Below are 19,905 nucleotides of genomic sequence, written 5' to 3' on the forward strand. Positions count from 1 at the left end.
TTGATGTCCAAAGGTGCTCAACCGTACATTTCATTAAGTGTTGAAAAGTACCACTCTCCTATGCGTGGTCATTTTGGCCCGCCATTTATCTGTTTTATAGATCATCTTCAGGTAGCAAAATAAAATGAGTAACTGCTTGACCTGTCAGCAATCGTAGAGGTTTAGCTGCACATTCATGTCCCGATTTATCTGACATTTTCTCAATGTCAGATTTCCATATTCATTCAGATGCACACCCTCGAAATCACACGTATGTGGGTGCATGCCTCTCTCTGCCTCGCTCACAGAGTTGGCGTCTGCCCGCGGGATGGACGGCGGAAAGCGAATGCTGTACATTTTGTACCCAAATTGGGTACGCTAAGCTAAAACCTGAACGGCAGCACTGCGCTGGTGGCGTTTGCGGCATTCGAGCGACGCGGCCAACGATTGGTTCGGTTGGGCGGTGGCGGGGTCGGTGTGTGGTTTTCGGGTGCTGACCGTTCGTGGAACCTGCGAGACTGTGATTTTAAACCTGGACTGGCGTATACAATTTAGGTAACTATACAAACACACCTGGCGTTTTCTTATGCCGTCATGTGTGTGATATGATATATATGCGGAGCGTGCCATACAAATAATCGCACCGTTGATGTGTAAACCACGCTGAAGGAAAAGTAAACTCGCGTTAATAAATTGTAGTACTCCCATTCTTGGAAACAATGTGACCAGTTTGAAATCTGTTGTTGGAAAATGGTTGCCTCAAAACGTGAAATAAAAATCCTCCTCCTGACTGAGACCCATTTTGCAGAACCTGTCATGATGGATAGGTGTTTTGCCATTGTAAAGAGTGCTTGATATTTCACCCAAATGCATTGGTCCTTATTGGAAATGGAACCTCCATCTTGCAGAGGTTAGGATGTGTCACACATTGCTCACTCTTTCCAACTGGTAGTATGGCATTCAGAGTATAATATTTTGAATATGATGTAGTGAAATATTTATAATGAAATATAATGATATATTTTGGTGTAATAGCCCCTTTTCACTGGGTAATGGCCACTGCACATGTCTCATCTTAGAGGTTGATTGTTCACCAGCCTCATCTTTGATTGTGGTACCATACTTGAAGTGATGGTGTTCAACTGGCATTTGTCATGGACAGTGCTAAACCTATGTCAACAATATTAATGTCAGTTTTCTTAAACATGAATAATGTGCCAAATCATCTTATTTACTTATCTTTTGCCAGTTAGGCCATTGCTGATACTAAGGCCAGTACTAAGACCATCACTAAGGTCATTAATTTGATATTATCTAGCACATTTTCAGTGATGGCCACCTCTAGAATGGCCTGATATAATTGAGGTATTCTTCCTTTAACTGTATATTACATTTATTTACAGGGATCAATAGCATGCACTGGTGTCTAAATGCTGCTCATGGGAGCATCTATTTTGCAAGCCGCACATGTTCTGGATTAGGTAGATTATGCTCTAGTTTAGTGACACAGTAGGCATGCTGACTTGAAACTTAATGCTCAGTAAAAACACCTAAAGTTTAATAATATATCTGTGCACAGTGGCCTAGTTATATGTGTCAGTAGTCAATTAAAGTGAAAAGGTGCAGTTAAACCAACTAGCACTCTCGGGTTGTAATGATACCATAAACTAAGCACTCAATAGTTACAGTGACAAGAAATAATATGATCCTTGAAACTGAAACCGCCCTGGGCTAAATGAGTCTAAATGTATGATATCATATCATGGGTAAAACTTTCTGAGGTTTACACAGCTTTCTTTAACTGTTCTTTACAGCCATTTTTTTATTTGGCTATGGGAGTATAGTTTTGTGGAACATGACTACTGACCCTCTGCTTACCAGTACCTATGCCTCCAAGACTAAAAATATCACATGCAAGTAGAATACAAAGAAAGATTGAGCCATGGATTGATAAGTGTCAAGTATTAGGTGAAATCTAGGGTTTTTGGCATAATAACCATTTCTATTTCTCACTTATGGCTCTTACTTATCACACCATTTGACCTTGCAGAATGGAAATTCTGATAAAGTTCATGGCTGAGGCCATGTAAGCAAGACTTGAGGCATGACTATTTTGGAAGGAATATGATTTATGATACCTGGAAGATAGAGTATCTATGAGTAGTTTGTGTGATTATAAAAGATAACACTGGTGTCTTGAAAAAGATCATCATGTGATGGAACTCCTAGCCATGTTAGAAATTAGGAAATACACAATGAATGTCATAGTAAGGTAATAACATTCCAAAAGTGTATCTTTCCAATTCATGACTAGGGTCGTGAAATTATCAGGCTATGTTCAAAGGTAAGTGATAACCCTGCGACTGAGCAAGAAAATGCATCCATTTTTTGTGTGCTGCATTTGTATCCTTGACTTGATTAGTTATAGGCAGTTGCTTAAGCTGTGTAATGTAAGCCATGTAAAGCTATGCTGCTGCAAGGTGACCCCTGCAAGGTAACTGATATTTAAAGGTTAGCCAAGCTCTGAGGCTAGCTTTAACCTTAAAGGTCTACCAAAACTTGTTTTTGAGCTTTTTATATGGGAAATGGATGTGCAGTACCATCTTAATTCATGTTTCCTTTGGACAGTCTCCCCTTTTGCACTAGTAAGTACTGAGAGTTTTGATTGTAACATCAAACATGGCCCTTTGGAAATCCTTGCTAAAGAGGATGCAACAAAAACACATTGGCAATATTCCATTCATTCAGAATTTGTCAGGCTCAAGCTAGTGATGTTTGAGGTAAGGATGACCTGCTAATGCTAGGATGAATGAAATAAAATGATTCGCTTAGTAGGTGCTTATCCTTTATTCCAGTAATGAGTCAACTAGCAACCAAAACTTGAAGGTTTTACTCCTTTCTGACATATGTCGCTTAGATGTAATTTCGTGGTGAAAATGGTATAAGTAAGGCATTATTCACTTCCTGATATTTTTTTATTTATAACTTCAGCCTGCACTCTGTAACATACAATACATTTTGAGTCATTTTCCATGAGATGGCCTTTTAAGAAACATGTGATAATATACCATGTTAGTGGTAAAACTGTACATACACATACTCGGTCACAAAGGTTGATAATACTATCATCATTTGTGGAACTGACCCAAGGAGGTTTTTTATTAATAGTGGTACTGGGACCAAGCCGCAGGTCCTGGGATTAAGAATAGTAATGTAGAATGAAACATCATCCAACAAATAAAAAGTGCATCATTTGGGTGATCATGGTCTTCAAACCCATGATCTTGTGAATTGTGACCCTGCACAATTTAGTGGCCAAGCTGAAAAAGAGGTTCTTGTTAGCTGAGAACAACATTGCCAAGTGCAGCAGTTCAAATATGTATAATCATATTCATGCCTTATTAAGTAATGTGGAAAGATGAATGTGTCACAATAATTAGTGCACTGCCATCATATGAGGATAAAGTTCAGGTAGTCCTTATTGCCCCAGTTTTCCTTCAGACATTGCAATTTGACACCATTTCTGTGTTTCCAGCAGCGGGCGACATCGCACGGTTGGCCAGCCTGCCTGTGAACGTCCCCGGTCGGTCGGGAACCCGGCAGTGGTAGTGTACACATGTGCCCGTGTGAGTGCGTGCTCGGTGGGCGGTGACCGGAGTGAGCGGCCGGCCCTGTGAACGGTGCCGGTGCCGGAGGCGGCGCGTCCGCCCAGCCGTCCAGCCATGTCCCAGCTGGATCTCTTCCTGCCACTGCTCACCACCACCGACACCAAGAAAAAGGTATCCATCAGCAACGACATCATCAATTACCTGGAGGAGCCGGGCAACAGCATCGAGTGCGAGGACATCGGTGGTGTTGTGGACGGCATAATACCATGGATGAACCAGAGCAACTTCAGGGTAAGCACCAACCAGACTGTCAACCAGCATTATCACAGCCTCGCGTGCAAAACGCATGCAACCGAAAAAACTGGGCATGGATTCAGTGGCATAGTGGTAGGATTAGGCTACGCACTGATTTCAGAATACATTATTATTTTGTTATCAGAACATTTTGTAGCATGGGTTATGCTTCCGCATCACATTCTTATGATGTACACAAGTTTTTTCATCTCTTCACTTCTTGATGGTCCGAATTGCAAATTTATTTTATTGGTGTTACTGACCCATAGTGAGGTCCTAATCTGCGTGTCTCGAAACGTATGCTGCATTGTGTCAACCATGCAGTACAAAAGCACTACTGTAGATGAAATCCCCATTGGCGGAGTACATACTACTGTTTTGGGCGCTTTGAAACTAGTTGAGAGGAAGAGAATGCTGCTACATGAGTTACGGTGCCATTTCCTTTTTAATAAGTGATATTGAGAATACGCTGGGCCTCGGCATCAGTTAGTTCTTATCCTTACTTTACTACACGTTTGCGCAGATTCGGACATGCCACAATGCTCGGCACGGTCCGTGGTGCCATTTTATGCCATTTGACCTTAAGCATGGCCGCTGCCATCGGCTGTAGGCCATCACAGTCAGGGGCAAATGGCGAGCGCCTGAAGCGACTAGAACCCACCTCTCCACGAGCGGGTCAAATGCAGGGCGGAGGGAGGCGGAGAGGGGCGTTAATCAGCTGAGCCATTGAGATGTATGGACGAATCCACAATTTAGGAACAGCTAATACTAACAATGTTAACAAGTAATACGTGCTGCTGTGCTCTGCTTCATTTAATTCCACAGGCTTACAACACCATGGTTTGTTGTACGTACTGCAGTTTGTGCGAGTTTTTGTTATCAGTAACTTTTGCCAGTTAGTTTTTGCCCGGTAAAAACCCGACGGCAGAAGCTGCTTCAGCCGTTTGCTGTCAACCGTGACGCGGTATACGGCAATCCCTGGCGCATGCGTTGTTGTCTTGCCGATTAACCTGGCTCAGCAAATGCGCATTCTTAAATCCGGGTCTATCAAGAACAATCTGCATAGTCACCCGGGAGTCTAAGAATGTCGTGATAGCGTCAGCCTCGGCTTAACCGTGCTTACCGCAGTATCACAGGCGCCCGCTAACGCGCATTCCATCCCGTAGCCAGGCCTCCTTATCTCACAGCACCATAGATAATGGCATCAAGCAGAAGAAGACGTGTAAGGGCGCGGACGCCTTGAGAGAGCACGAGGCCTACCATTTATTTCGATAAATGTGGACAGCACCGGTCCAACATGGGGCTGGTCCCGGCGTGCTGCGATGGCCGTGGTCATCACGGTTTGGGGGTCTGGGCTCGAGAAACCTGCTTGACACACGGACTAGGCGGACCTCATTTGCTCCAAAATGGATTTTGCCACATCGAATTTACGCTGTCTTTTAACTTTAAAATGAAAAAAGGAAATGCATTCAATAAAATGGTATAACTTGGCTCGTCAAAAAACCTGGTTTGGCCCTAAGCTGGAGCCAGTTTCATTACATTTCTGTGGCGTAAAATTGCGTGCATTGCAAGCTACCGTTCTGTTAACGCATGCGCAGGATGCCTCTTAAAAATCGAAGACGTGCTTGGAAGAACGTTTTCTAAGCTGAAATTCGTGATCGGTTGGCTGTTGCCAGCGTTAGAAACCCATGGACACTGTATGACCGTGCAGTCAATACACCCTATAGCTCAAATAACCAACTAACCAACCGTTAGAAATCCGTAAGCCTGGTCTTGCGAAATGCCAATTCAGCTTGCACTTTTTTATATCGATGCCATTGTGAAAACTTGTGAGGGGCTGGAAACGGCTTTAGGGGACAAGAAAGCTTGGATCTGAAGTCCTAGTGAAAACGGCATCTACCTTACTTCTGGTGAGGATCACATGTAGGCCTTCCTGCACACGATTGAGTACCATTGTATCTCTTGAAAAGCTGGGACCGCGATACGCGTTGGTGGAACAATCAAGTCGCTGGGCATGAATGTGATGCACATCATCAAGCACGAAAGGTATAATGCACGTCAAGCCATGAATCTTTTTATGGGATGGATTTCTGAGGTCAGAGCCCATGCTAAGCAGTGCGTGTTGCGTGAGCCCCGACCCCACCATCTGACAGTGAAACTTAGGCCAACGGCCGAATTCGGTGGCGAAAGTTGAGCGTGCCATAATGCTCGGCACGATCCGCCCTGCGAACATGTCATGATGCTTGGCACGGTCCGCTCTGCGAACATGCCATGACGCTCGGCACGGTCCGCCCTGCGAACGTTCCATAATGCTCGGCACGGTCCGCCCTGCGAACGTTCCATAATGCTCGGCACGGTCCTCCCTGCGAGCGTGCCATAATGCTCGGCACGGTCCGCCCTGCGAGCGTGCCATAATGCTCGACACGGTCCGCCCTGCTCACTGACATCAGGTGACCTTTGGCGCCGCCGCTGACACATGCCACAGGCACACTAGTCAGGGAAAACCGCGAACGCTTAAGGCAACTCGAACCCACCACGCCACGGGTGGGTAAATCCGAGGACAAACACTCCATGGCTGCTGAGCTGCTGTATTGGTTCACATGTGTGAACAAGAACTTATGATTATCTATATTTGTAAGCGTACAGCACCCCTTGCCCAAAACATCATAGCTGACACGCCAAAAGCCAGAATGCAGTGGGCCCGTAACTCCGCACGTGCCAGACGGGCTTCCTCTGCCGCTGTGTGCCGATGCCGATATATCAGGCCGGTTGAAATTCCCGACATCTGTGCGGCGCAGACCTAGAGCGGCTTGTGTGGTGATATCTCCGGTTTTCAATGTAAGTCTCATGGGACTTAAACGCTATGTTGGGAAGGGCACGCGAGTTTTACATGATTGTCGCCCATCGTATTGTTGATGATAGCTCTTTATTTCTAAAGGCTCATTTTAGAATTCACCAGACGATGGGGAAACAGTCCTTAGCAAAGAGGATTGGGAGGCCTCTGCGGTTCGACGTGACCGCATCCCTAAGACCCGGTGGTCTTGCGTCTCTCCCGCCGCTGCCGCACCTCGCCATCACGTCCCTGGTCTTGCGTCTCTCCCGCCGCTGCCGCACCTCGCCATCACGTCCCTGGTCTTGCGTCTCTCCCGCCGCTGCCGCACCTCGCCATCACATCCCGGTGGTCTTGCGTCTCTCCCGCCGCTGCCGCACCTCGCCATCACGTCCCTGGTCTTGCGTCTCTCCCGCCGCTGCCGCACCTCGCCATCACGTCCCTGGTCTTGCGTCTCTCCCGCCGCTGCCGCACCTCGCAATCACGGTCCCTGGTCTTGCGTCTCTTCCCGCCGCTGCCGCACCTCGCCATCACGTCCCTGGTCTTTGCGTCTCTCCCGCCGCTGCCGCACCTCGCATCACGTCCCTGGTCTTGCGTCTCTCCCGCCGCTGCCGCACCTCGCCATCACGTCCCTGGTCTTGCGTCGTCCTCTCCCGCCGCTGCCGCACATCGCACACGTCCTGGTCTTGCGTCTCTCCCGCCGCTGCCGCACCTCGCCATCACGTCCCTGGTCTTGCGTCTCTCCCGCCGCTGCCGCACCTCGCCATCACGTCCCTGGTCTTGCGTCTCTCCCGGCCGCTGCCGCACCTCGCCATCACGTCCCTGGTCTTGCGTCTCTCCCGCCGCTGCCGCACCTCGCCATCACGTCCCTGGGTCTTGCGTCTCTCCCGCCGCTGCCGCACCTCGCCATCACGTCCCTGGTCTTGCGTCTCTCCGCCGCTGCCGCACCTCGCCATCACGTCCCTGGTCTTGCGTCTCTCCCGCCGCTGCCGCACCTCGCCATCACGTCCCTGGTCTTGCGTCTCTCCCGCCGCTGCCGCACCTCGCCATCACGTCCCTGGTCTTGCGTCTCTCCCGCCGCTGCCGCACCTCGCCATCACGTCCCTGGTCTTGCGTCTCTCCCGCCGCTGCCGCACCTCGCCATCACGTCCCTGGTCTTGCGTCTCTCCCGCCGCTGCCGCACCTCGCCATCACGTCCCTGGTTCTGCGTCTCTCCCGCCGCTGCCGCACCTCGCCATCACGTCCCTGGTCTTGCGTCTCTCCCGCCGCTGCCGCACCTCGCCATCACGTCCCTGGTCTTGCGTCTCTCCCGCCGCTGCCGCACCTCGCCATCACGTCCCTGGTCTTGCGTTCTCTCCCGCCGCTGCCGCACCTCGCCATCACGTCCCTGGTCTTGCGTCTCTCCCGCCGCTGCCGCACCTCGCCATCACGTCCCTGGTCTCGCGTCTCTCCCGCCGCTGCCGCACCTCGCCATCACGTCCCTGGTCTTGCGTCTCTCCCGCCGCTGCCGCACCTCGCCATCACGTCCCTGGTCTTGCGTCTCTCCCGCCGCTGCCGCACCTCGCCATCACGTCCCTGGTCTTGCGTCTCTCCCGCCGCTGCCGCACCTCGCCATCACGTCCCTGGTCTTGCGTCTCTCCCGCCGCTGCCGCACCTCGCCATCACGTCCCTGGTCTTGCGTCTCTCCCGCCGCTGCCGCACCTCGCCATCACGTCCCTGGTCTTGCGTCTCTCCCGCCGCTGCCGCACCTCGCCATCACGTCCCGTGGTCTTGCGTCTCTCCCCACCGCTGCCGCATCCCGCCATAGTCCCGGTGGTCTTGCGTCTCTCCCGCCGCTGCCGCACCTCGCCATCACGTCCCTGGTCTCGCGTCTCTCCCGCCGCTGCCGCACCTCGCCATCACGTCCCGGTGGTCTTGCGTCTCCCCCGCCGCTGCCGCATCCCGCCATTATGTCCCGGTGGTCTTGCGCCTCTCCCGCCGCTGCCGCACCTCGCCATCACGTCCGAGTGGTCTTGCGTCTCCCCCGCCGCTGCCGCACCTCGCCATCACATCCCGGTGGTCCTGTGTCTCTCCCGCCGCTGCCGCACCTCGCTATCACATCCCGGTGGCCTTGCGTCTTCCCCACCGCTGCCGCACCTCGCCATCATGTCCCGGTGGTCTTGCGCCTCTCCTGCCGCTGCCGCACCCCGCCATCACATCCCGGTGGTCCTGTGTCTCTCCCGCCGCTGCCGCACCTCGCCATCACATCCCGGTGGTCTTGCGTCTCCCCCACCGCTGCCGCACCTCGCCATTATGTCCCGGTGGTCTTGCGCCTCTCCCGCCGCTGCCGCACCTCGCCATTATGTCCCGGTGGCCTTGCGTCTCCCCCACCGCTGCCGCACCTCGCCATCACGTCCGAGTGGTCTTGCGTCTCCCCCGCCGCTGCCGCACCTCGCCATCACATCCCGGTGGTCCTGTGTCTCTCCCGCCGCTGCCGCACCTCGCTATCACATCCCGGTGGCCTTGCGTCTTCCCCGCCGCTGCCGCACCTCGTCATCACGTCTGCTTGCCGCATTGAGCGTCTGTCGTCTGCTCCAGCGTCTTTGTCCGGGTACATCTGCACGAGGCTGCGGTGCTACGTGACGGTCGGCCCGTCTCCGAGCGGACAGCGTCGGCCGGCGCACGGACAGGGCGTGCCAGCCGCGGCGGACGCGGTCCGTGACCACCGGACGCTGCGATCCGCCAGAGCCGCCACTGCATGGCACCGCTCGCTGCGGCCGCCCCAATGGCCGATACCTCGAGGCTGGGTCGTGTCGTGCCGCAGCGCGTTTCCAGTTGTGGTGATGGACTGACCGCCAGGGGTGCAGGGTCGGCCGGGGGCCGGAGGGCGAGGGGATGACGTGACTGAGGCGTGCGCTTTGCGAGCGGGCCGGCCGTGCGGCCACGCGATGCGATGTTACCCCTGTGGCCTCCCAGACCTGGCAGGCCAAGTCGGGCGAGTGCCGGCGGGCGGGTAACTGACAGCGGGTCGATACCAGGCGGACTGCGCGGCAGTCGGAGACGGGCCGGCACCGCTGAACTCGCCCGGCTCTTGCCATTCCCGCCATCGACCGATTGGTCACAGGCAGTGTGCCCAAGCGGTCAGATGTGTTCCGAAACATGGCGTTGGTCCAGGATGACCGGCCGGCTGGGGGTACAGTCAGCGCGCGGCGAACCATAGGTAGCGTCTGGGCGGGGCTGTCTGCCGCCCTGTGCTGAGATCACAGCGGACCGCAGGGCCAGAGCTGGGGCCGCGCCCGACCGTGTCATCCCGTTGGAAATCACATCCACCTGGGGGATGGGAGCAGATGACAGCGTGGCGTTGGGGCCGCTGGGTCTGGACTCGAGTCCCGCCTCCCTAGGTGTGAGCGGGCGACGCGCGGTGCTTGTACACTATAGGGTGCTCGCCGCCAGGCTCTGGCATGCTGCATTCCGTGACGCCGGCCATTGCAAGCCTCGGATGTGGGGCGAGGTCTGCGGTGCCATGCGGCCGGACGCCGGTGTTGCAGTTTGTCCTGACTGTGGGACGTCGCGGGATGTTGTGAGATCGGACTCGACCAGCGCGGTCCCTTCCGTCCATTGTTCTGGTCGGCGGGGACGTGAGCGTGGGGCGCCGGAGCTCGAGAGGGGACGATGAGGTACTCTCGATGGCACTCGTCGGTCGGCACCGCGAACACAGGCCGCGACGCGGCGCGATTGGCTGACTTCGAGTGCCCTCGAGTCTTCATTGGCGCTATCTGTCGCCGGTTTGCGAATGTTTGCCAGGGACGAGCGACGCAGCGGATGTAGACGATAGCGCATCCTGCGGCCCGGGCGCAGGCTCTGGGAAAGCCGGGCTCACCACGGCGACGACGGTCACGCCGCTTTCCCACGAGCAGCCTCCTCAGGAGAGTGTTTCTCTGGACGTGCCGTGCGTCCCGCTGCTGTGGGTGCAGTTGGGCGGGAACGTATCTCAACGCCACTGCGTGGTGGCGTCGTTATTTCATCGGGGGACCGCTGCTCGGTGCGGTGCTACCCTGGGCGGTGCCGTGCTGCGCGGCGTGATGCAGCCGCCGGCCTGCCCATGGACGCCGGCCACCCGTCGTCCTGAGCGGTCAGGAGTCGACATATGTGTTCAGTCTGCAGCGCCAGGGCTGCCCATGGACGTCCCGTCGTCCTGAGCGGTCAGGAGTCGACATATGTGTGCAGTCTGCAGCGGTCAGCAGTCGACATATGTGTGCAGTCTGCAGCGCCAGGGCTGCACTGTGCGCCGGGTCCGCGGTGCTTCAGCGCTGCAAGTGCTGGTTGTGCACTGTGAGCACGTGACCAGGTGTGTGGCGCCGCCGACGGGTCGCTGGGCGGCCCGCACCCCTGCGTCTGCCGCGGCCGCCCGGCCTGACGGCGCATACCGGTGAAGGTCGACCGGCGCCATCTAGCTGACTGCGGCCCGGCCTGGAGCCGGCCGGCTGACCCGAGGCACGCCAGTGGGCTGCGCCGCCTGCGGGCCGACCGGAGGCTCGCCGGCTGCGGCAGGTGTGGCAGGCGCACGAGCTAGGCGGCCTGGAAACGTCACGAAGCACAAGCGTGGCAGGCTGGATTACTGCGTCGGAGAAGCAGTTCCGAGTCGGCCTCTGACTTGACTGACTGCCGTTGGCTGCATCTGACACTGGCTCACTGGTGTTGTGATCGAGAGTGTTGTGGTGGTAGATTTTCGATGACCGAGGCCGTTGTTTGAGTTCCTCTGTACTGGCAGTCGTACACGTATTTGAGCGGAGAGGCTTTTGACGGGAAGTGTGACGATGTATGAGGAGTTTGGTACAGCTGGTGGCGATGCGAGAGGGCGACGCGGCACGGTCGGTCAGGCATTCGGCCCTGACCGCGTGCGTGGCAGGAATCACATGGTTGAGTAACTGTATTTATTCAACCCATTTTTTCTGCATGACTGCACACTCGCTCCTGTCACCGCCGCCCGCCCCAGAATCCGCAGCGGCATGGAAAGCTGACAGTCTACGTTCGGCGATAGCCATTGTGACGTCACGGACGTCAAGCGGGGCGGGGCGCAGCGCGTGCGCATGTGCACAGCCGGGAATCGCTGGTACTCTGCATGGCCGTCGGAATGACCCTGCTCAGTGACCGGTCGCCACTGGTGCCACCGTCCGCCAGTGCTGGACAGCTGACCACGGCGCCGGGTGGTTAGCTCGGGAAACGGAGCACTGACATATACACACGGTTTTGCAGGGTCCTGCGAAATCCTGCAGCCACCTAGAGAGGCCTTCTGTTTCCAGCGTTCGCCGTTCGGTTGCGTCCCTCAGTCTCACAGGACAGCTGTCTGTTCGCCGTCTTTGCTGGTCGGTTGCGGTCTCGTGCAGTCTCCCAGTTCCATCCTCCGTCTGCAGCAGTCGGGCGCCAGGCTGGTCTCCGTCGCCGAGCCAGCCCAGCCCGTCACGCCTGCGAGCGGCCGCGGCAAAAATCGCCGACCGCGGGTTGACACTGCTTCTGTCGCGCAACAAACACAACCCAAGCCGCGCCGCCACGCCACTCCCCACCACAGCCTACCGCTGTCGGCTGCGCCGGCCGCCACAGCAGCCTGCCGGGCTTGTCCCGTGCTGTTCGCGTATTTGGGCTCCGTTTCGGGTATGTATGGAGACCGATCGCCGCCGATGAGCGACGGGCCTGTGACGTCAGCGGGTAAATAAAGCGCGCGCCCTGCCCGTGTGGCGGGCGGGGCGGCCGCGATGCCGGCGCCGAGAGTGATACAGGCGACTCTCATCAGAGAGTGGTACAACAGGCGACCGCCGGATTATCAGAGAGTGGTACAACAGGCGACCGCTGGCGCATCAGAGAATGGTACAGGCGACCGCCGGCGCATCATTTACCCTGCTAGCGTTGCCGTACGTCTATGTATGGAGTGGTTTGACTGATGGATTGCTTGTGTAACTTTGAACAGCTGCATTTACATTCTCCGGGCTGTCGGAGAACGCTGGCAGCGTCACCGCGCCAGCGCCCTATGCTGCTGATGTCGGGGCGTGTGGATGGCGCTCATGATCAATGGGCTGCACCAGACAGCCAGCGCCTCCATTGCACCCGGCCTGGTCCAAGCCCGCAACAGGACCGTGTGAATAGTGGACTCTGCGGCTGACCTTCCTGACAGCGGTAGATGAGGGCGCTGGCTCCAGACCATATGCCCTTCCGCCAGCACCGTCAGTCCTCATGTTAACATGGTACCGGTAACGTAAACATATCTGCAGAATTGTCGCAGACTGCATGCGCTCCGCCGTCAAACACTGCCGCGAGTCTGCCGGCGACCACCGCGGCCCGCGTGGCGGCCCGACTGGGTCCGTGCCGACGCCGTGTCGCCGTCAGGTACGCGCGTTTCTGGCGTTGGCTCCTGATGGGACACGTGGCCAGCCGCTGGCATGAGCGGTGCAGGTGGCGCGGCGCCGGCTGCGTGCCGTACCGCGCGCCGCCGCGGCCCGGCGCCGGCGACGGCCCGGGCGGCTGGCGACCTCGCCGCCTCCCGCCGACTGCGGTCGTGCAGCAGAGCTCTGGTGGCAGGCGCGCGAGCGGACCGCGGTGCCGGCGCCGACCGTTTTGGCGCGAAGGTCGGCCGTGCCGGGCGGTGGCCTCCTGCGTTTACGGCCGTGTGACCTCCCACCGACCCAGTTACCGCGCCGGCCGCCGGGGCTGACCTTCACCGCTGAACCGGTGCGCCCTGATGTCGTACCGGTGACGAGGTTTGGATGAGCACCGGCTCACCGCAGCCCGGTGTGGCCTCCCTGGACGCGTCTCACGGGGGGAGGAGGGGCGAGGGGATGGGAACGGGACGTGTCGGACAGCGGGTGGCTCTCCGTACACCCGACGGCAGAGAGGCGGGACGTCTCGGGAGAGCGGGCGGCCCTGCGTCACGTTCGCCGTGGTCGGCGTCTCGTGTCCGGCGCGGCAGTCGGCGGGCGGCGGTGACGGCCTGACCGAGGCCACCGGCGCACCGCCCCCTCCGTGGGCGCCGAGACGGCGTCAGATGGCAGCCGCTATCCGAGCTGGTACGGCGCGAGGCAGTCTACGCGACCCGCCGGAAAGGAACGCCACCTGGCGTCGGCAACTCAACATCGGCCCTAGAGCGATCTCAGCGTGCTTAAGCCATGTGCAGAGCCCGTACGTTTGTGCACGGGTCTGGCATGCCGGTCAAAGTAAGGGAGATAAGCGTGCGCCGCGCGCCTTAAGATTTTACTGTGCCACAGTAATCACAGCATGAGAGACACGCATGACTTTCACTGAAACCTATTGCTTGACTATGGTGCACCAGTCTTGAGAACTCTGCAGTACACCAAACAAATGGCCAGAGCTCCGATCCCCGGCTACTTGCGGCATCACTGAGGCGGCATGTGCTCAAATAAGGAAGCCAAGGTCGCGTGTCAGTTTGTCAAAGGCCTTTGTGCACTTTCCGCGAACGTTTGATTTGCCGTTTGATCCGTGATTTCGAACAGGGCCTTCGCCCGTGCTATTTTCCATGAAGCTCTGAGCAATAGTGCCTACTGTGGCTATTAGCGCACCTCGCAGATGGTGAGTCACGCTCCCACCGGCGTCCAGGCCGTGTAAACAAGCGCGGCCGGGCGGCCACGTGGTCGGGATGCGGCGGGGCGCCCCGCCGTGCTGGCGTCGCCGGGCGGCCGGCGGCCGGGCGTCGATCGATGGCCGCTGACCCGCGGCCGGCCGCCGCCGCTGAGTCACGCTGCGGCGGCGGCCGGACACAGCAGCCGGGACACGCCCACCGGCACGATAGCCGGCCGGCCAGCGCTGGCCAACGGCCGGAGATGAGCCGACGGCCGGCCGACGGCCGCAGCGCGCCCGCTGCTGTCAGCCGCCGGCATGTTTAGCTCTGGCGGAGCCTGCCGATGAGCCTTGGGCTTCTGTGCCGACGCGGCTTACCGTGGCGTCAGGGTGAGCTGCTCGGCTCGTGCATCGGGTCATTCCATATCCCTGGACTCGCACGGGTTCGCACAGTACATTCAGCGTCCATGTGTGTGGATGTGTGCGTGCGCGCGTGCGTGCGTGCGTGCTTGCGTGTGTATGTATGTATGTATGTATGTGTGTGTGTGTGTGTGTGCGTGTGTCCGGCCGCCGCCCGCCGCCGCCGGCACGTTTGCCACAGTCGCTGTCGTCGCCGCCGGCGCCGCTAGCCGGCCGGGCGCAGCGCGGCCCCAGCTGGCCGGCCCAGGAAGCGGCGCTCCCCAACCCGTCCCGTCCGGCCTTCCGCCGCGCTGCCAAGCCAAACAGCCGGCGGTCGGTGCCGGCGCGCGCGCGCCCGCGCCCGCCCGGCTGCGGGAGACCGGTTTTTGCGGCCGTGCAGGGCTGGGGCCGAGAGGCGCGGGGCGACCAACGGCCGTGCCGCGTCGCGCCGCCGACTGCCAGCCATATTTGAAAACCTCCAGTGCACACTGGGACTGCCATGGGATGCCTTTTCGAACTGTCACAGTATTTTGATGCAGTGTACATGGATGAGCTATTTGGTGGCGCTTGGAATTGGTAATGTTGCCATCTGATTCCCCATGTGGTGGAAGCAGAACAAGTATGATCTCATGGCGAGGCTACCACATGGGCAGTTTCGTAAGGCGACAATTAAGCGCAAACTACTTTTGAATGTTACTGTGGAAGCGGAATTCCGACGTCTTGCCGGCTTACACGACTACGCACAGCACGGTGCCATCTGAAGATGAGGCAGGCTGGCTGCGCTGCACGAGGCTCATCAGTGATGGCGTTTATGTAATATACCTAAATATGCGCAGTACCACTCGACTACAAAGCAGTTTTGCCGTAATTTGACAATCATCTGATTTATGTGCACCGATGGAGGGTACGTTGTTCATTTCGGTTGCATCGCAAGGGTCGATACCACAACCATTGAATGGCTTTGCTTGTGGTAACGCGACGGGGAGTTAGCTGTAACTTGCCGGCTGGTAATCTGTACGGGGCATGTGGTAATGTCAGAATAACATGGTATCCGGGGCTGGTCTGGCGACACAAGGTTACGTTCCTCTCAGTGACCGAGGTCAGTTAGCCTGCACCGACGGGGTCGACGTCACTGCGGTCCGGCACACTGACGTCATTCAATGCGCACATTGATCGCCCGCGCTACCCCAAACACCCGGACTTCTGACCAAAGCTGACCGATTGAGCGCTTCCGTGGGCTCAGCCTTTATCCCATACTACGATGCAACCAAACACGATTTATGAGATGTCCGGCATCTTTCTTTTCACCCAGACCAGTTATTCGCCAAGTGGTCAGTTTATGATAGCCGTCCTTACTAACACATTCCTTCTTGTCTGTCACAACAAGGGAGTCATGGGCGTTGTACAGTGCGATTTGTCATTTGCTGTGTTGTTAAGTCTAGTCTTTTGTCACCTGCTTTGCGCACCCGCAAATGCTTATCCCGCCTGTTAACCTGGCCTTTCGGTTGGCAGGTATCCCAGAACGGTCTGGACATCATGGGCCTGCTGGTGGAGCGGATGAAGTCCGACTTCAGGCCGTACTTCAACGCCGTGCTTCCGGACGCCGTGGACCGGCTGGGTGAGTGACTCTGTCCTGGCTGGGCCGGGTGGCGGCGGCCCCGGGCTTGGAGCGGCGGTGGCCAGTCACGGACGTGACCTAGGCTTGTATCGGCACCTTGCGACGTCTCTTCACGAGGTAACAGTGCGTTCCGTCGCGGGGTGACGGCTCGTCTCGTCACGAGGTAACAGTGCGTTCCGTCGCGAGGTGACGGCTCGTCTCGTCACGAGGTGACAGTGCGTTCCGTCGCGAGGTGACGGCTCGTCTCGTCACGAGGTAACAGTGCGTTCCGTCGCGAGGTGACGGCTCGTCTCGTCACGAGGTGACAGTGCGTTTCGGTACGGCGTGACGGTACGTCTCGTCGCGAGGTGACGAATCGTCTCGTCACGGGGCGACGGTACGTCTCGTCACGGGGTGACGGCACGTCTCGTCACGAGGTGGCTAGATGTCGCCGACCGCGGCTGGTCACTTGGCTGACCCAAAACAAGGATACGCGGCGACGCGGGGCGGCGGCCAAACGCGCGCCGCCCCCTGGGGAGGGGAGGGACAACTGGGGCGCGTTACGCTGTCCTGAGAAGGAGAAGGAGGACGGCGATGCAGGCCTGTCGACTTCCTGTCTTGCGGCCAGTGCAGAATCTGCAAAGTGAGTCATGGGACCGCCACGCTGACTGGCATATGTGCTTCCTGTGTGTTCTAAAGATTTTAGTCCGTACCTTGTGAATGGATGTTGTTCTGGAATCAGAGTCCACGGGCCGCCCAGCCCTCTGATCTCATCGGACCTTATGCGCGATGGCTGCCACTGGTGGCGGGCCAACCCAGTTAGGGCAATAGCGAATGTCTAAAGCGATTCGAACTCGCCCTGCCACGGATGGGTCAATCCAAGGACAGGTGTCCTAGCCAACTGAGCTACCGGTCTGTTTATTTGTGTCTTCGCTTTGAGTCATGATTTAGCATGAGTGCCGTGTGATGGAATACCAGCGTGTCTGCGTCTGCCCTGCTCTCGTCTGCCGCCGGCCCCATGCGTCGTAAGTCGGACGTGTACCAGTCCCGCTGCCGCCGCCGCCGCGTCGCTCGGCTTGGCTTGGCTCGGCTCGGCGGGGCTCGGCTCGGCTCGGCTCGGCTCGGCTCGGCTCGGCTCGGCTCGGCTCGGCTCGGCTCGGCTCGGCTCGGCTCGGCTCGGCTCGGCTCGGCTCGGCTCGGCTCGGCTCGGCTCGGCTCGGCTCGGCTCGGCTCGGCTCGGCTCGGCTCGGCTCGACTCGGCTCGGCTCGGCTCGGCTCGGCTCGGCTCGGCTCGGCTCGCCGTCAACGGTGCGCGCCCGGGCTCGCCGGCCGGCCGCGCACTGCGGCGTATGGATCGCCGGAGCTCAGCGGCGGCCGGCGGCGGCCCGGTGGCCTGCATCGGCCCGTTGCCTTGACCCTACACTATGGTGACCTGCAGTGTATGGACGACCGGGGCGCCCCCCCCCCCCCGCAGTCGGCCCGTACCTCTGGCCCACTGAGCCGCTTTGGGACAACTCCGCGCTGAGCCGCTCTGGGGACAGCTCCGCGCTGAGCCGCTCTGGGTACAGCTCCGCGCGCTGTCCCTTCTCTCACGCCTGGCGTGTCGCCCCGCCGCAGGTGACGCCAAAGAGGGCGTGCGGGAGAAGGCGCAGATCCTGCTGATCAAGCTGATGCTGCACACGGTGACGCCACAGCTGATGTTCGAGCGGCTGACGACCGCCTTCTCCCACAAGAACGGCAAGGTGCGGGAGGAGCTGCTCATCTTGCTGCAGAACGCGCTGGCCGAGTAAGTGAGCCGGACGCAGAGCGGACGGCGGGGAGGGGAGGGGACAGAGCAGCGGCTCCCACAGAGTGTGACCTCTCACCAGACTGTCGTGGCCAGCGGCAGCTGTCGCCGCCGGCCAGCGGTGCTCTGCTGCGCGGCTGCATCGGCGGCCCGCAGCGCAGGACAGGCGCCGGCTGCTGGGATTTGCCCCGGTTACGAGCGGCAGTATCAGCTGGCGCGCGTGGGTCAGATGAGCTCGCCGTAATGACTGCCAAACCCGCAGTAAATGGCACGCGGCTCCCGCGACAGCTCACGTGCAGTTGACCGAAACTAACGAAGCAAAGATACCACTCCACAATCGATGCGTTCGCTAACGTTGTATGCCACCTCAACCAGCCTTTGTTTTGTGAATGAATGCAGTTACAATACCGGATATTTATGAAGTCAGTTAACGAGTGAGTGCCGTTGCCACCTTTTCGGTTCTTCGCTGCCAGGGCGAGAAAGCCTCATATCTCGTATCTTACCATCGCAGTTTCGAAACGAATTTTTGTTAAGGCCAATGCATTAGTATTCAGAGAGCTATTAAAAAGTAGGGATGCCATCTCGATACAAACCGATAATCGGCATGCGCATGCGCACATTGCATCCGAGTGCTGGCTGAGAACCCAGTGACGGCCCGTAATGACCGTGCAACGTCACACAGTCAGCCCGCGCCGTACCGGCTTTAGGCGTATGGGAGGAGTTGTACCTGCATGCGATACCACCCGGCGAAAGCAGTGCCCCGTCACCTGTCCTGAAGCCTCTGCGCTATGCATTTAGCGCTTGTTCTGGAGAGGCTGGCGAATGTGTCATAAGTTGTGAGTTGTCTTACAAAATGGCTATTAGTGACAATTAGTTTGGCCGAGTTACTCCAGCAGCAAGGATGGAACATATCTAGTGGAGGTCGGAAAGCGGAAACTCCTGCACTTTTCTGTGTTATGATTGATCACGGTTGTCACGTTTCTGCATGTCATTTGCACACCTGTATCACGTGCCCTTTCCAAAGTGCCGGAGGGTGTAACCCCGGAGCCGCCACTTCGATCGCGATTGATTTTTCAGTGAACATAGACGGCCCTCGCCTGATGCAGCGATTGGCGTGAGAGACGAGTGGACAGGTACCGGTCGGCTTGCCGCTCTATCCCATGAAGCGCACTGGACCTAATCAAACCGGAGCTGGCCCACTTGCTCCGTCCAGCTCGGGGATTTTATGACCTGGCGTGATCTTAAACGGGCTAACCTGATCGGATGAGCTGACCTGACCTGACCTGACGTGACCTGACCTGACCTCTGATCTGACCCGATGTGTCTGTGTTCGCAGCCACGGCGCACAGGCGATCCAGCTGTCTCGTCTCATTCCGTCCATTGTGAAGCTGCTGGGCGATCCGACGGCTCCGGTGCGGGACACCGCCTTCAACACCCTGGTCGAGGTGTACAAACACGTCGGCGAGCGGGTCCGTCTCGATCTGCAGAAGAAGCACAACGTGCCGCCCGCCAAGTGAGTGCCGCCCCCTGCCATGCGGCGCTTCGGAGGCCGCGCTCGCTCGGCGCGCTGCGAACCCCGGCCGCCCGGTTAACTCTCGGGGGCGGAGGCGTCCGGGAGTCACGCTCCGGTCGTCCTCCCAGCTGCCGCTCCTGCGCGCTCATACGTCAGTCGCCGTCTAAATGGTGCTCCTTTTTAGCCGCGCCCGGGCGCCGCGGAAATCGCCTCGGGCGCGTCTGGGTCGGCTGCGGCCCCGACTGAAGCCGGCCGCCTTATCAGCTGGTACAGGCGGCGGCGACGCTGCGCCTGCCTGGTCCGCTGTCCGGGCGCTGTAGCGTGTGACGCCGGCGCGCAGACGGCGCCGCGTTA

At 58.0% G+C, this 19,905-nt stretch overlaps 1 protein-coding gene across 8 annotated transcripts in view; it reads left to right on the top strand.

Annotated features, from left to right (window-relative positions):
* Positions 1–434: 434 nt before the first annotated feature.
* The window catches only part of LOC119112796 (CLIP-associating protein 1-A), a 59,565-nt gene continuing 40,094 nt past the window's right edge, over positions 435–19,905 (top strand). For 7 of the 8 annotated variants that reach the window (XM_037237075.1, XM_037237077.1, XM_037237080.1 and 4 more), the window contains exons 1-5: positions 435–534; positions 3,515–3,878; positions 16,168–16,273; positions 17,870–18,038; positions 19,375–19,551. In XM_037237075.1, the coding sequence (XP_037092970.1) occupies positions 3,702–3,878; positions 16,168–16,273; positions 17,870–18,038; positions 19,375–19,551 (629 nt within the window). In that variant the 5' untranslated portion in view covers positions 435–534; positions 3,515–3,701. The remainder of the gene's footprint in view (positions 535–3,514; positions 3,879–16,167; positions 16,274–17,869; positions 18,039–19,374; positions 19,552–19,905) is intronic. The other variant, XM_037237076.1, reaches the window with a different exon arrangement.

Source organism: Pollicipes pollicipes, unplaced genomic scaffold (assembly GCF_011947565.3).
Source record: "Pollicipes pollicipes isolate AB1234 unplaced genomic scaffold, Ppol_2.1 Scaffold_7261;HRSCAF=8764_pilon_pilon_pilon, whole genome shotgun sequence".
Lineage (NCBI taxonomy): Eukaryota > Metazoa > Arthropoda > Thecostraca > Pollicipedomorpha > Pollicipedidae > Pollicipes > Pollicipes pollicipes.